This window comes from Crassostrea angulata, chromosome 10 (genome assembly GCF_025612915.1).
Source record: "Crassostrea angulata isolate pt1a10 chromosome 10, ASM2561291v2, whole genome shotgun sequence".
NCBI classification, from domain to species: domain Eukaryota; kingdom Metazoa; phylum Mollusca; class Bivalvia; order Ostreida; family Ostreidae; genus Magallana; species Magallana angulata.
Genome location: NC_069120.1, coordinates 28,940,694 through 28,957,015, shown reverse-complemented (window position 1 = coordinate 28,957,015; position 16,322 = coordinate 28,940,694). Strand labels below are relative to the sequence as shown.

Below are 16,322 nucleotides of genomic sequence, written 5' to 3'. Positions count from 1 at the left end.
ATGGCATATGTAAAGTAGAACATGTACTGTATAGCCAATAATGATCGATTTTTATTTACCTGATTAATATTTTGACACTTGTTAGGAATGCCAAACCCAAAGAAGATCCCGATTTTTGCTGATTTGACAGAACCCATGGGGTTCTACACATCAAAGGACTTTCTACCAAAAGTGTCTGCTGCGAGCAAAGCAGGTTGACTTCCTACTCCTTTATCATTGCCTGTTTTATTTTATGGGGAAAAATAAGAAGACCATTTTAACCACGAAGATTAATTTTATCACATAACAAATTAATCTCTTTTCCTCTTTTTCGAAATTCTGTAGATTTCTAATTAAACTCAAGGAATTAATTTACACTTAAAATAGCCAGAAGCACCTCTTGCTGAATTTTATATCTTTCTATCATTTTCATGATAGTGTGAACAATATTAAAATTAATTATTTTAAAAAATTGTTTCAAGATTTTATATTCTCATGATTTGATGCAAAACTGCTGAATTTCAGAATTAAGCATTTGCATAAAATGAGGAATTTATAGTAGGCAGATCAATTTTTAGCTTTTTAAAAATGATTATATGCTCTTTGAATAGGAATGTGCAGTTGTAAGACCAAGCTGCCTCAGCTGTCTGGTAAAGTGATTGTGCTGGGTGCTGGCGACACAGCCTTTGACTGTGCCACGTCCGCTCTCAGGTGTGGAGCCAAGAGAGTGTATGTTGTGTTCAGAAAAGGGTTCACCAACATCAGAGCCGTCCCCGAAGAGGTAAACCTATTCTTAATAGGAATTTCTAAAAATATATCTTCTGAATTCATGAATAATTTCATATTGCCAAGTACATAATATTATTCAATAGGTAAATGTTTACTAATGTTTTCATCATTTGATTAATAATTTTTGTTGTTGTAACAGATGGAGTTGGCTAAAGAAGAAAAGTGCGAGTTTCTCCCCTTTTTGGCCCCCAGAAAGGTGATGACAAAGAATGGCGTGATTATGGGGATGGAGTTTGTCAGGACGGAGCAGGATGATGATGGAAACTGGGTGGAAGACGAGGAAGAGATCATCCGCATCAAGGCCAACTATATCATCTCAGCCTTTGGCTCAGGACTGACCGATTCTGATGGTATGATAAACAAAATTCTGTCCATTCTTCTTATAAATTTAAACAGATTTTATAACAAAGTCCACAGTGAATTACATGTGAATGCATGTTTTAGAATGATTAAGTTTTAAAGCAAAAATGATTTAATTCTTGATTTGTTATTTCCTGTGAATATCCTTCTTTCTTTAACAGGTCTTGGGTATTAAAAAAATGCTGGAGAGGTTAACAAGAATTATTGCATTTTATTCTTATTGTGATACATATGTTTGTAGAGGAGATGTAAATAAATATATCCAATTGAATTATCTCATTACTCTAAGCTCTTGGATTATGTGCACAGTTATCATTGACAACTGTTTCATTCTGTTCTCTGAAATTTTTAATTTTACCCCTGTACAGGCGTTTATGAGTTTGTCTTCTTGCAAATTAATATTTAGCATTTATTTGATGCATCATATAAAATTACTTTATGATACAGTTTAATGATTTATAGGTAAATATAACAATGTTTCTTCCTTTGTTTACATTTTCTTTTAATTCTTTAACCAAAGAATTCTCTCGAAAAGTTATCATACTATTCAGATAAATAATAATCATTATACCCCCGCAAACGAAGTTTAGGGGGGTATATTGGTTTCACCCTGTCCGTCTGTCCGTCTGTCTGTCCGTCCGTCTGTCTGTCTGTAGACGCAACTTTGTCCCCCCTATAGAATTTTTTATTACTGCATGGAACAGTTTGAAAATTTGTACATATGTTGAACACCATCTGAAGATGTGCACCTGCAATTTTTTTTAAGATCAGACAAGGTTTAATGATTTTATGACAATTTTCATTTTCCTTATCTATACTTATAAATTAAGGCATTTTGCAAATAAACTATAAAACGCCTGCACCAGAGTACTTGCTTACACCTTTGGTATTTCAACACATGCGTGATGCTGTCCGTAAGGTATAATTGAATTTTAACTGATAAGTTATTATTGTGAAATTAATCAAAAACCTACTTTCATTTTCGATAAACAAGCCCGAAATAGCAAAAATGAGAGTAAGGTGGTGGACACGCTTTGGCGGATCCAAGTCAGGGACAGTTTGCATCAAAATATATAATTGCAATGAAATATTATTGAATGATAACGTAAAGAGTGAATATATTTACTGTGAGCCTATTTAGAGAATACATTAAAGTTAAGATTTGACAAACGTTGAATAAATAAAATGAGTAAATTCGTTTCTTTAGTGGGCGATTTTAGTTTTGATACCCATTCGCTTGAGAACTTTCCAGAACGGGGTAACCAAGAACGCGAATGGACTAATTGACGAAAAGTGTAGGACAGGTTCATCATGCATCGCGGGCAGATACCTTGGATCGGACTTCTATTAATACAAAGGTTAATAAATAAAATGGAACAATTAATGCGATTTTAATATTAATGAAAAGAACTTACCAGAATAGGGTGCCCAGAAACGGGTTGACTAATTGACATCATGGCCCTATATATAGGGCGAGTTAACATGTCGGCCAGATACTTTGAACCTGACAAGTTTGGTTAAAAATATGTATGCAAATGGATAATAATGCATAAACTAACGTGTTTTAATTTAATTTTACACTTTTTTGTATCACGACAGATGTAAACCTTGGTAGTAAACCTAAGACATAAATTTGTTGAAAAGATAATTGTATTCTACGTAAATGTTTAATAGGGATGCCCCCCCCCCCCCCCCCCATGATTGTTTTTTTAAAAACAGTCTTTTATCTGAAGTTCTGATTTTTTATCCCCGTCCGTTCCTCTAAATCTGCAGTGCAGTTTGTTTTTTTTTATTTCAATTTTAAAGAAAAATGGGACAAAGATAATACAAAAAAGGAACAAAAATATGGTTCAACATATTAAGCATTATATGATAATAATGTGTAAAGTGTTAAATCCAGCGATTGAGCGGGGTATCATCTAGTTCTCTATATTGTACACTAATGTTGAAAAGTAAGGGAGGTAATCCTTACAGATTTTATTATTAATTACTCAAAAATATATTTATATAAATACATCCAGATGGAGGTTTTTGTCTTTATGTCTTAATTAATAAAAAAAATTATTTTTTATAAGTATTCTATCAACTGACAATGCAAAGTTTTTGTTTGTCAATGATAAATTCTTAGGAGCTAATAAGAACATCAAAGACAAGTGTGGCTGAATTCATTTGTCCCAAGGGAGCCATTATCTGAGCCATGGTTCAGATGGAGCATGTGTTTAGGGGAAATTGATAATCTGTAAAATGGGTGATGGTTTTGGGGCTCTTTTAAAACTGTTTTATGTAAACCAAAAGTTCTATCATTATAAGGAAATAATTTATATCATTATTGATAAAGAAGTTAAACTATTTTTAGAGGTTGTTTAAATTTATTTGTCAAGTAAATTGATGAAGTGACCCTATTGGGCATTAATTTAAATGAAATTCAAAATTACTGATGTGATTGTAGTGTTTTGGCAATTTTAAAATTGTTTGCAATATTAAATTTTCTTTTTTACATATTTTTTACATAGTATGGTAATTATGGTAATGTTTTGGGAGTTTATTAAAATTAACAAGCTCATCAAAGAAAATCATAGTCCTATTGGATCAATTTTCTGATATGGAGTTCCATTGTGCCATAGGAAAAAGTGAGGAAAATTTGAAACAACTAATTGCATCTGTCAAGACTCTTATTAGAAAGATATTGAAAGTTTTATCAACAGAAGAGCATTGCTTGGCTACTGGTATTTCCATTTACTGCAAAGGGAGGGGTTATTGTCATTTTGTTGGTTTCTCTTTAAATCAATTAAATTTTAAAAAAATACATGTATATATTATCAGATATATACATTTGTAAATGTATTACTGTTATAGATATGTATTTACAGTAGATTCTGACAATTTTGATTTTAATTTTTCTTTGTTAACTATTTTTTTTTTACAATTCTAGAATTTATTTTTTGTATGTGTTCCAAACCTTTATTATTCAATTCAATTATTTGTCCCATTTGAAATTAGCCTTGCGGGGGTATTAGTCCCCTTAGGACAGTTCTAGTTATATTAGGAGGAATAATGAACTGTGTCTAGAAAGATTTCCTATTAAGTTTCATGTTCACATTTATCAGTGGTTGATGCCATGAGTCCAGTCAAGATGAACAGGTGGGGGGCGCCCGAGGTGGACGAGCAGACGATGCAGACCAGCGAGCCCTGGGTGTTCTGTGGAGGGGATCTAGCAGGGGTGGCACAGACCACAGTAGAGTCTGTCAATGACGGGAAACAAGCATCTTGGCACATTCACAAGTATCTGCAGGTTTGTGCTTGATGATGAAAATATTGGGCAAACTTGTTAAATGATTTCGATAAACACAAATTACTTACTTTGTGTATAACCTATTTGAATTACTGTATTTTGTCAAATATAATATGTACATTTTTTATGTACCAGTAATATTTCTTTTATATAAAGTACATGTATACATGTCTGTTATAATGTATCATAAAAACAATTTATATTTATTTTTTCTTGACAACTCAAACTACCAAAATGTTTTATCAAGCTGAGTGACACTAGTTCACAGCATATTCTGTCCAATATCAATAGTAAGCCACTGTTGAGCAGAATCACATTATGTTTCTATTTTCAGAAAAGAATTTAGTGTGAAATATTTTGTAGGCATTACATGGTATTCCTATTCCATCCAAGCCTTCTCTGCCCAAGTTCTTCACCCCCATTGATGAGGTGGATGTGAGTGTGGAGATGTGTGGACTCAAGTTCCCCAACCCGTACGGCTTGGCCAGCGCCACCCCCACCACCAGCAGTACCATGATCAGGCGGGCCTTTGAGGCTGGGTGGGGATTTGCCCTGACCAAGACATTTTCCCTTGACAAGGTGAAAATGCTTTAGATACTGTTCTTACATGTATGATGATTAGCTGTCTATTTCATAATCAGTTGAGTACAGATTTTTACCTGATTTTGTGTGCGGTATACAGTGATGTTTATGGGTGTATAGAACCTAACCCAGGATATAAATTCTGTTCTCCTCTGATTAGATTTATTTACCTATGTTTTTGTCAGCCCCCATATTTAGTAGACATACATGTATGAAAGGGGTATTAATGCTCTTTAAAAATATATTTTAGTGATATGCGTATAAGTTAATTTCTTTAGTAATATCAGTTTGAGAGCTGAAGTTAAAGTTGTTGTATTGTTATTCTAAATTCAAATTTCAGAATTATGCTAAGTAAATGTGCATATGGAGCTTAATTAATTTCAGTTTTATTATGTGGTAAACCTTGTAGAAGTACATGCTAGTAAATTTAGAATTATTTGATGAAATGATTACTTTTTATTCCATTCCTCCATAGGACATAGTGACAAATGTGTCGCCCAGAATTGTGCGGGGGACAACATCGGGTCATATCTATGGACCGGGTCAGGGGTCGTACCTGAACATTGAGCTGATCAGTGAGAAGACAGCAGCCTACTGGTGTCAGAGTGTCACCGAACTCAAGAGGGACTTCCCAGAACATGTGGGTTGGACTGTATAACATTTTGTTAAATGAATAGCAAGTGTTCTTGTCTGAATAAAAACTGGCAATTTTAGAAAGGCAGGGCAACTTTTTACAAAAATCTTATAATTAAGTCTTATGGAGCAATCTTATGAAAAATTTGATATCTGAAAATATTTATCCCAAATGATCTCAGTCTGTATTTGTAAATTTCATGAATTTTATGAAAGTGAAATATTTGGTAGCTGATAAATGAATAAAATTTGGTCAAAAGTTCCTTTGTAAAATGCATCCCTGCGCTGCATTTTACAAAAATAATTCTAAACAAAATCATAAATATTTTATGTCCTTGGAATGATCTTTAACATGCAAAATATATATAACAATTTCAGTTATTGTAAGTATGTAGATTAACCATGTCATTCTGATATACATGTGTATGTTCATTTATACTGTATATTCAAATTTTGATGTCACCCTGTGTCCTTTTACAGATAGTCATTGCCAGCATCATGTGTAGCTACAACAAAGAGGACTGGACAGAACTGGCCAAGATGGCTGAGGTAAAACTTGCTGTCGTAAAAATAGCATCAGTTAGATACTCCTGCTGAGTACTGTGAACCAATGCTATTCGCTGCGATTCTATTTTGCAATTAACAGAAGATACACAAAGATGTGACTATAAAGTTTTTTTAAAATGAAAAATTATGATTTTTTGAGAACCAGATGCTGCAGATAACAGGTAATCAGCAGTACATTCAAGTACATTGAAATTTCAGATATGCCTTATGTATAAATTTTCTTGATATTTATATTTAATATCTTTGTTAGGCTGCAGGTTCTGATGCTTTGGAGCTGAATCTGTCCTGTCCTCATGGAATGGGAGAGAGAGGAATGGGGCTGGCTTGTGGACAGGTGAGTGATGCAGGCCTGCAGGTTTTACAACTCTTGACTTGAAGTTTTCATTCAATCTTTACTATGAACAATAATACGAACAATGCAAATAAGAATTTTCAGACAAATGATGATTAAAAATTTTAAGTAAATTGCTTATATCAGATTTTAACCAAATCATGATACAAAATCTACTGATCTCAATTGGATTTGTTTAGAGAAAATGTATAACATTTTCACTTTCATCATCCATTTATAACCCCACCTCCAACTCCCCAAACCCCCATCCCAAACAATATATCTTATCTTAACCTAACCAAAGAATTTATATTAATTTCTTTCAAGGACCCAGAGTTGGTGAGAAATATTTGTCGCTGGGTAAGAGATGCCGTCAAAATTCCCTTCTTTGCCAAACTAACTCCAAATGTGACAAGCATTGTCTCCATTGCCAAAGCAGCATATGAAGGTAAAAATAAAAAATAACAATAAGATTCTAAAATTCAAATTTCAGAACATAACAAAAAGTAAAATACATGTACTGTTTATATGTTCTTAGGTAATGCTGATGGAGTGACCGCTACAAACACCGTGTCCGGCCTAATGGGTCTGAAGAACAATGGCATGGCTTGGCCCAATGTTGGCAAGGATCACCGCACGACCTATGGGGGTGTGTCAGGGAACGCTATCAGACCCATCGCTCTCAGAGCAGTAACTGCCATTGCCAGGGAACTCCCTGGTTTCCCCATTTTGGCCACGGGGGGCATCGATTCTGCAGAGGCAGGTTTACAGTTCCTGCAGGGTGGAGCCACTGTTCTTCAGGTAAGATGGTCGTAGATGAAGGTTGATAAGTGCAGTGTTTTACAGCTTCTTTTTGGGGGGAATGACAAACTAAACATTGAAGAAAAATAGAAGCAAAATTTTTCTACAATAGCAATTTCAAAATAATTTTAGTTAAAGTTACATGTACTGTATGCAATAATGAATAAAAATTAATGAAACTGCATCAAATCAAACTTAAGCTTTTAGTATGAACATTAACAAAGATTAATTTTTATTCTTTTTTGCAATTTTCATTTGAATATATTTGTGGAAAGTCAAAATGTAACAACAACAAAATTATTTATAAACATTATGCAGTAGAATTTCTTTCAAAATTGATATCTTAAGAACATTTGCATTTTTTTCCTAAAAATTTTCATGCAAATTACTTTGAAACTCTAAAAAAAATGTATGTATGTATATAAACACCATTACAAGTTGATTTGTTTATAAAGCTAAGCAAAAATTGTAAAGTTTTGGCTATTTTTGAGGTCAATGCAATGATTTAGCTAACCTAACCTATACGTATGTACATCTCCACATGTTTTGGGGTTCAGCCTTCTATACTATTAGGCATACGTATTTACTGTAAACAAAATACATGCAGGGCTTACAAAGATTCTCCTGGCCATGTTTGTTGGTAGAAATATGTCTTTTATACTTCTCCCAGGTAATCATTGTTCAAAGTATTAAAAAAACCACAATTATGATTTTGTAAGCAAGTATTTTGCATGCTTATCATAGGAGTTGACTTCAACCTAAATTCTTTTTTGTAAGTGAGGCCCCTTGAGGGGTTATTTGACATATTTATGTCGGTTCATTTTAAAATGAACCAAAATTGCTAAACCATTAATATATTATCAAGAAAGTGATGAAGTGTTCTGTTTAGAGAGTCCTTTTTACCTCATATACCATGATGATCATTGTTGGGCGAAGATCTTGTAGTTTTCAGCACGTGTCAACTACTGTTAATCAAAATCCACGTGGTACAAATAAATGATATAAGATTATTCCCGTTTGTACGACTCTTAAATTTCCGGAAGCTCATAGTTACATTAATTAGGTACGTGAAAGGGATTTTTATCTATTTCAACTATTACAATCAACGTTATTTCTTATTTCCTAAGTACGATACAATGGGTAAATCTGAAGTTATTCACACGTTTTCGGCTGTACTGTCTCTTTAACGTTAGGTTAAAGTCATTACCAAACATTTATTCACCTTGTTAGTCAAGTGCAGGTGAATATTATTCAGTCATTACTTTTAAGCTTAAGGTGGTATGGGACACTTCCATGTTGTGATGTATTGTTTACCGAAATAAACAATAAAATTAAGTGCAGTTATATAAGTAGTTTCTTTTCCAATATTGTCATCTAACAGCGTAGCGCAGTGAGTTAGTAGACTTAGTTAGACTTTAATCCACATTAATATCGACAGATGTCCCATACCTAACTAACTCACTGCGCTACGCTGTTAGATAGTAGACTTAGTTAGACTTTAATCCACATTAATATCGACAGATGTCCCATACCACCTTAAGTCATCGCCAAACACAGTGAGTAATGCCAAATTTCATTGAAGGGCAGGAATGATGATAACCAAACATTGCAATGTAGAAAAAAATCATGTTATATTCTCCTCATAGGTCGTGCAAATGGATAAAACTTTTTATTTTCTTTAGAACATAAGATTTAAGAAGAGAATTGTAAAGATAAACAGTGTATTTTAATTTTCCACTCTGTATTTGCTTTTTACGACATTAAAATCTTAAATTATGTGCATGTATCCTGTGCAGAACTTCAAACTCTATAAAACTTTTTTTTCCAACACCATAATTGTAAGGCTATATCAGACTCACTAAGAAATATGAGCTGTTGCAAAATGTACATGCCCTTTATACATGTAATTTCAGGGATAAAATACCCAGTCATTATCCAAGCTGTGTATTGAGAATGATAATTATCAACATGTCTTTAACCAGTGCTATCACTGAAACTATATAGCTGCTTTCACCCTCAGTGTAAAACACATGCTTAAAATCTTGTTAATCAACAAGTACTTAAAACTTGTACTAAACATCAAGTACTAAATTTATTTGGTACTTTAGAAAAGCATTCATTTTCTCCCAATTGAAGCCACAGGCCAATTCTAAATCAAATGAAATTAAATAAATAATGGCTTCCAAAATGGCTATCTAAACAAGAATTTTTTCAGAAAAGCGATGAAGTAGACATGTATGATAAATATAAACAATAGGAAGATTTAAAAAAAAAAATAGATTTCTGATATACAGTCAAAATTGTCTTAGCGGCCACCCGATCAACAGCCACTCTTGACCAATGGCCAGTTTTATTTTCCCAGGATGATTTTTCCGATATTGTGTAATGTGGCCAGCGGCCAGTCAGATCTTGACCCAAAGTTGTTATAAAACTTTATTCAACTGCCACTTAATCATGATTCTGTCTCGACATTACAATAATTCATTCATTACCGTAATCTTTAAACTGCTCAATATGGTCACCTATCGCAGACAACAGGGATATACAGGTCATTATGGATTTTTTGATAATTTCATTGACTCAATGCAATGCCAAAGATAATAAGTGACAGATGCAATGGATTCGATGGGGCTGCAGAGGTGTTAAAAAGATAAGCTATCAAATCTTCAGTGAGTTGTTTAAAATTACTAGCATTTAATCAAAATACTAATAATTCTTAAAATGCTTTTAAAACTACTATGATTGCAATAAGAAAGTGCACTAGCTTAATGAGACTGGGATTATACATATCCATTTATAAAATCTTAGTGGCCACATACACGAAGACGGCAATGCATACCTTATCAATAGCTCAAAATGATTATAGATTGCCAGATTTTAAATGATTTTTTTTCTATCAAAATATTATAAAGAAATCGTTTTCTGCAATTAAATGCCTTAACAAAGAATAGTTACATTCTTCAGTGTCTTTGCATGTGATGACACTTCATATTGATTTTGTACTATACAGTCCTATACTGTGGAATCATTTTTAGCTTACCTGAGCTGAAAGCTCAAGTGAGGTTTTCTGATCACATTTTGTCTGTCATCCGTCTGTCAGTAAACTTTTCACATTTTCAACATCTTTTCAAGAACTACTTGGCCAATTTCAACCAAACTTGGCACAAATCATCATTAGGCAAAGGGGATTCAAAGTTGTGAAAATTAAGGGTCACACCCCTTTTTGAAGGGGAGATAATTAATGAAAATTTTTGAGGAATTTTCAAAAATCTTCTTCTCAAGGACCATTAAGCCAGAAAAGCTGAAACTTGTGTGGAAGCATTCTCAGGTAGTGTAGATTCAAAGTTGTGAAAATCATGATCCCCGGGGTTAGGGTGGGGCCACAAGGGGGGGGGGGGGGGGGTCAAAGTTTAACAAAGGAATATACAGAGTAAATTCTTAAAAATCTTCTTCTCAGAAACTAATCAGCCAGGAAAGCTGAAACTTGTGTGGAAGTATCCTCAGGTATGTTAAACTTTGACCCCCCTTTGGGAGGGGGGGGGGGGGTGTCAAAGTTTTAAAAAGGAATTTGTACAGTAAATCTTTAAAAATCTTCTTCTCAGAAACTTATCAACCAGGAAAGCTGAAACTTATGTGGAAGCATCCTCAGGTAGTGTAAATTCAAAGTTGTGAAAATCATGATCCCTGGGGTTAGGGTGGGGCCACAATGGGGGGGGGGGTCAAAGTTTAACAAAGGAATATACAGAGTAAATCCTTAAAAATCTTCTTCTCAGAGACTAATCAGCCAGGAAAGCTGAAACTTGTGTGGAAGTATCCTCAGGTATGTTAAACTTTGACCCCCCTTTGGGAGAGGGGGGGGGGGTGGTCAAAGTTTTAAAAAGGAATATGTAGAGTAAATCTTTAAAAATCTTCTTCTCAGAAACTTATCAACCAGGAAAGCTGAAACTTGTGTGGAAGCATCCTCAGGTAGTTTAGATTCAAAGTTGTGAAAATCATGATCCCTGGGGGTTGGGTGGTGCCACATGTGGGGGTTGTTAAAGTTTTACATAGGAACATATAGAGAAAATCTTTAAAAATCTTCTTCTCAGAAACTAATCAGCCAGATGATTCTTTGTAATTGTTAAGACTTTGGCCCAAGGACAATTCTTCAGTCTCACAAGAAGGTTCAGAGTTTGATGTAGGTTTATATCCCATATATAAACAATTGTTAAGGATCTTTTTGAGTACTGCAATACTCAACAAGTGATATGACTATTAAATCATCCTGTTAGAAAAGGGACTAATGATTATAAACACAAGAATATCCAGGGGGAAAAATGGATTTTATTTATACAGGATCTATATGTATTATTGTACATTGTCCAGATAGTTTTTTTTATGTATTTTTTTTTTGTTTTTTTCCTCAAAATAATTTTATTGTCCAGATAGTTTGTATTATGACTCCATTAAGCTGATTCTATCATACCTATTGTTCCTCAGGTGAGCGATGTGGCCCATGGGCCTCTTGTTATTTGTGGGGGTCAATGTTTGTGGGTAGCAAAAATTTTCCTGGTTCGTGGGGACTTAATTTTGGTGTTAGCAAGTTCTGATAATTTTGATAAATATTATACAAATGCTTGTATATAAATTCGTGGGCTGTAAAGTCATGGACAAGGGTTACCAACAAAAGCCACGAATATTGGCCCCCGATGATTCCAATTCAAATGACCTAAAATTGGGCCACAAGTGGAGTTTGCTTATTACATTCAAATTTTTAATTGTACAGTTGCTAAAAATTACATAAATATAAGTATAAAGGAATCATTATTAGGGAATAATTTCGGTCAGGGGGTGATCAAATCAATCAGAAAGCACTTCAGGTTTTATTTGATTTGATCACACTCCGAATGAAATCATCATCACATAATACAGTAGACAATTTTCAGCATGAATGTACGAAAATGTGTGACAGTTAATAACTTTATATCAAAAATAATCTGATACATTCATACAGTACCAGAATCAAGGTTACTGTGGATACTTGTGCACAGTCACTGTGTTGCTGTGATGTTCTCCAATATGAAGATTGTTCTCATCATCCACACGCAAACTACCGGGATGGTCTATATATTGCTTTTGTGTAAGTAGTAAAGACAAGAACTGGCCGTTCTGATCCAAAATATGAACATTGTTTCTGTCAGTTAAATTGAATGAGCCAAAGTGAGGAACATTGCCCACCAGGATGTGACCAAGGAGATCAGTACAAATACCAAAAGGAAGAAACTCTGAAATCTGACCATTGTAGGAGAACCTGTATTGTCCTGATGTTTGGATGATGTTTTCTGTGAAGTGTGGATTTCTATACAATTCCTTTCCTTTGTTGATAGCACAGGGAATAAACCTTGACCTCTGACCTGTGTAGGAGAACCTGTATTGTCCTGAATTATTCACTACCACTACAGCTCGGTTGTTAAAGTCTGATGTACAGATATCACCATTGATGTTTTCTGTGATATAGTGTGGATAACTATACAGTTCCTGTCCTATGTTGTCCCTCTGTATGTTCTGTATTTCTTTCCCTGTCTTCTTGTACCTGGTGACTTTAGCCTCTTTATACTTTCTCATGCCCACCAGTATGTCCCCGTTGATGCGGGAGGAGTGTATGCAGATTTGGTCCCAGTCTCCTGTTTTAATGAATTCAGTGATTGTTTTATCCTGTTTTATCCTGTTGATGACCTTGTTCTTTCTGTCTGTATAGATCAGATCCCCGTCCTGTGTGACTGTGTGGTAGCCATATCCACCACTGGTTTGTATCTTCTGTAGCTGATTCCCCTGTAGATCTGTTTGGACAAGGTTACCATGATAATCACTGCCCCAGACTGTACCTGATTTACTAAATGATATATGCCATATATTGTCAACACCTGGTACTGTGTACTCCCTGACCTTGGTGAGAGAGGAAGACAGACACAGTGTTTGTTTCCCATCAGATTTCTCTCTGTTTTGTTGCCTCTGTTTCCCTGTAGGTTTCAACTGTGTAGCGGGGGTCTCCATGGGTTTTATTTTTCTGATTTCTGGTTTTATATCTGGAACCTTAACTCTACCCAGTAGTTTGGTGACATCCTCCTTGCTGTATTGACCAGCAGTAAACTCTGGAGGGACCGGTTTGGTGGTTGCTGGTATTAGGTCTATTTTTAGATTTGTTGTAATTTCACTCATAAGGGTTTTAATATCTTCAGAGGAAAGGTAGCCATGGAACTTCTTAACAAGCTCATGGAGATAAGAAATGTAGCCATTATACTTTATGTCTTGTGATTTTAACTGTTGTTGGAATGACTCTTCTATTTCGTTGACTTGTTCTATTTTATGTGATGTGACCTTGTCAACCATTCTCTTCAGAGATTCAGCTTCAGCCTTTATTGATGCTCTTATGTCATCCATGATCTTCTTTATTTCTGTTGAATCTTTCTTAATAGATTTGAGAAAATCCTGTGAAGTTGGGAGGAAATACTCTTCAATTTTGTTGATTTCATCCAGACAAATAGCACATTTTTCTGCATACACTGTTTCTAAATCTATAAATGTGTGTCCAACATGGTCTTTGGTTGCGCATTTTGAACAAACTGGAACTTGACATTGCTCACAAAGCATGTCAACATATCGGTTTACATGGATTTGGCATTTAACTTCAGGAAGTTGTCTTTGGCGTTGTTGGTAAGAGACTACTTCATGGTTCTTTGTTTCTGAGCTCTTCTGATGTTCATCTCTGCATTGTTCACACATTGGTTGGTGACAATGTAAAACTGACAGTTGTAATTCTCACAGTCTTCAGTACCACACACCAAATAGTGCTGGGCTGTTGGTGGTGCACTGAATTTCGATGATGCCATCTGTATGAAAATATTTTATTTTAAATAAAACTTGTAAGTCAACAACAACAGCATCTTCATATTTCAACTTTAATTTATTCAATATTCAAAGTGGTCAATGTTTATTCCTAAACAGATTTAAATTGAAGAAAAAATTTGCTAATTATTTATATGAGTTAAATGTGAAAACTACTGTAGTTTTTGTATCAAGATAAAAATAAGAATTTTATTATCTAAAACCTATCTTTAAAATTATATACATTGGAACTGTTTAATAAAATAGAATGAAATGTTCAATTTATGAAAAAGGACAAAACTTTGGAGATAGTCATGCTAACCTAAACCCTGCAATTTTTAATGTTGACACGTACTGTATCCTTTTAAAAAATCTGTGAGCATTCTAGTTCATTACTGGCTTGATCAATTGCAATTTTAAGTCAAATATATACCCACTATGAACAACACATTAACAGAAAGATTAAACCTTTACCACCTTAAAACTTGAATCTAAATAGTTTAAAGTTTAATTATCCCCCTCGTTCAACTTGTTGCGAAGGGGATATAACATTGCTGCTGTGCGGGCACGTGTGTGTGTATGTGTGTCTCCTTCAGCTTTACTGCTTATAAGCAATATTCAAAGAAAACCATGACACGAATGTTTATCAAACTTCGTACACTTTTTTTGGCATGGTAAAAGGAACAACCCTATTAGTTTTCAAGTCAATTGTTTAAATATTTATTGAAATATCATGAAAATAACATCATTTCAAACAAGAATTTTATATACGACTTGACAATAGAGATTTCCAGCTCACTTCAACAAAACTAAAGTGAAAGTAAACTGTTCAAATCAACAACTTTATGTATTTTTGGATTTAGATCTTGTAAACTTAAGGTAATAAACAAAAGTTTTATTGTAATAAAGATTTAAACGAATCCCAAAAGTTCCAAACTTATTCATTCCACATCCCCATCCCCATCCCCCAAACACCCCCACCCCCACCCTAAAAAACCCAAAACAAAACAAACAAACAAAATTAAATACACTCCCCTTACCTTCTAAAGATATTTTCTGATGTAGTGGAAGGAAATTCACACAACAGACTTTCGAAACCAATTAATGATTAAAACGAGAGTTGGCGAGATTTGTAATTTACTTCCTGGATGCCTATTAAAATAGATTTAAATGTCCCGCAGTCTGCCTACCTGTGGGCAGTGTGTTCCTGATTTTAAATTTGCATTGGATTGCTGATATTTTTTTAGTTTAAGCTAACCACTAATTTACTCAATAATAACAAATGGGAATAGGCAGCAGCCTCAGCCCATTTCAGCCTTCTCCTTACATCAAAGTCAAAACGAACATATTGATTATACATGTATACAACTCAGAATCTACAAATAGATACATTGATTAAATATATCATGACATTGCCCCCTTTTATTTCGCTAATTTGTATTTGAATAATTTGGGGTAAAAATTTGAAATTATAGATTTCTGCTTAAGGATCTGAATTGTTTATTCAAATACAATAAAACTCATTTACCGGTAGTATGAACACAGATACAGTGAAATCTCTGATATAGCAAAATTTTGTCGTGGCCCTGGCAAAAATTCTTAACAAATCCATGCGAAACTTTTATGTTTATAACAAACTCCAAAAAAAAGGAATGAGGAATATGAATACTGGTATAACAAATTGATTTTCAATCCCCATAGAGGTAAAAATGAAATTTACATCTTTTATAATGATTTGTTTTACATGTATAATAAGTTTTCAACTAAGAAATACTAATCGGCATAATTTTTGAATGAATTCAATTTTCAAAAGTTCTTATACTTTAAAAACCATCCAATTATCTAAGGTTTTTAGAAAAGGTATTTTATTTCATGCCTCAGTGACTACAAATGATAGTCATCTTGAAAAAACATGTTAAAAATTTGTTATATGACTTACGGATAGAGCAAAGTAAATCCATTGGTCCCTAAAACTTTGCTATAAGAGAGTATTACTGTATATAGCCTCCCTTTTTTTGCTAATTTGTATGTGAACAATTTGGGGTAATAATTTAAAGTTATAGATTACCTCTTAAGAATCTGAATTGTTTGTTCATTTTAATAGTCATAAATCAAACTTGACAC

The 16,322-nt window shown here is 34.0% G+C and overlaps 2 protein-coding genes across 2 annotated transcripts in view; one reads left to right on the top strand and one right to left on the bottom strand.

Moving 5' to 3' along the window:
• The window catches only part of LOC128165909 (dihydropyrimidine dehydrogenase [NADP(+)]-like), a 30,131-nt gene that overhangs the window by 10,740 nt on the left and 3,069 nt on the right, over positions 1 to 16,322 (top strand). The window contains exons 9-18 of the mRNA XM_052830851.1: positions 86 to 193; positions 591 to 760; positions 908 to 1,118; positions 4,236 to 4,420; positions 4,784 to 4,999; positions 5,478 to 5,642; positions 6,116 to 6,184; positions 6,453 to 6,536; positions 6,861 to 6,981; positions 7,072 to 7,334. Coding sequence (XP_052686811.1) covers positions 86 to 193; positions 591 to 760; positions 908 to 1,118; positions 4,236 to 4,420; positions 4,784 to 4,999; positions 5,478 to 5,642; positions 6,116 to 6,184; positions 6,453 to 6,536; positions 6,861 to 6,981; positions 7,072 to 7,334 — 1,592 coding nt within the window. The remainder of the gene's footprint in view (positions 1 to 85; positions 194 to 590; positions 761 to 907; positions 1,119 to 4,235; positions 4,421 to 4,783; positions 5,000 to 5,477; positions 5,643 to 6,115; positions 6,185 to 6,452; positions 6,537 to 6,860; positions 6,982 to 7,071; positions 7,335 to 16,322) is intronic.
• LOC128165910 (uncharacterized) lies at positions 11,103 to 15,744 on the bottom strand. The gene is made up of 2 exons (XM_052830852.1): positions 15,239 to 15,744; positions 11,103 to 14,203 (listed from the first exon to the last, which is right to left on the bottom strand). Exon 2 carries the CDS (start codon positions 14,094 to 14,096, stop codon positions 12,342 to 12,344), a length of 1,755 nt encoding a protein of 584 aa, XP_052686812.1. The 5' UTR covers positions 14,097 to 14,203; positions 15,239 to 15,744; the 3' UTR covers positions 11,103 to 12,341.

Bases quoted from the DNA above. Each gene is read 5' to 3' on its own strand.
- LOC128165910 (XM_052830852.1), bottom strand. From the start codon at position 14,096: ATGTGTGAACAATGCAGAGATGAACATCAGAAGAGCTCAGAAACAAAG.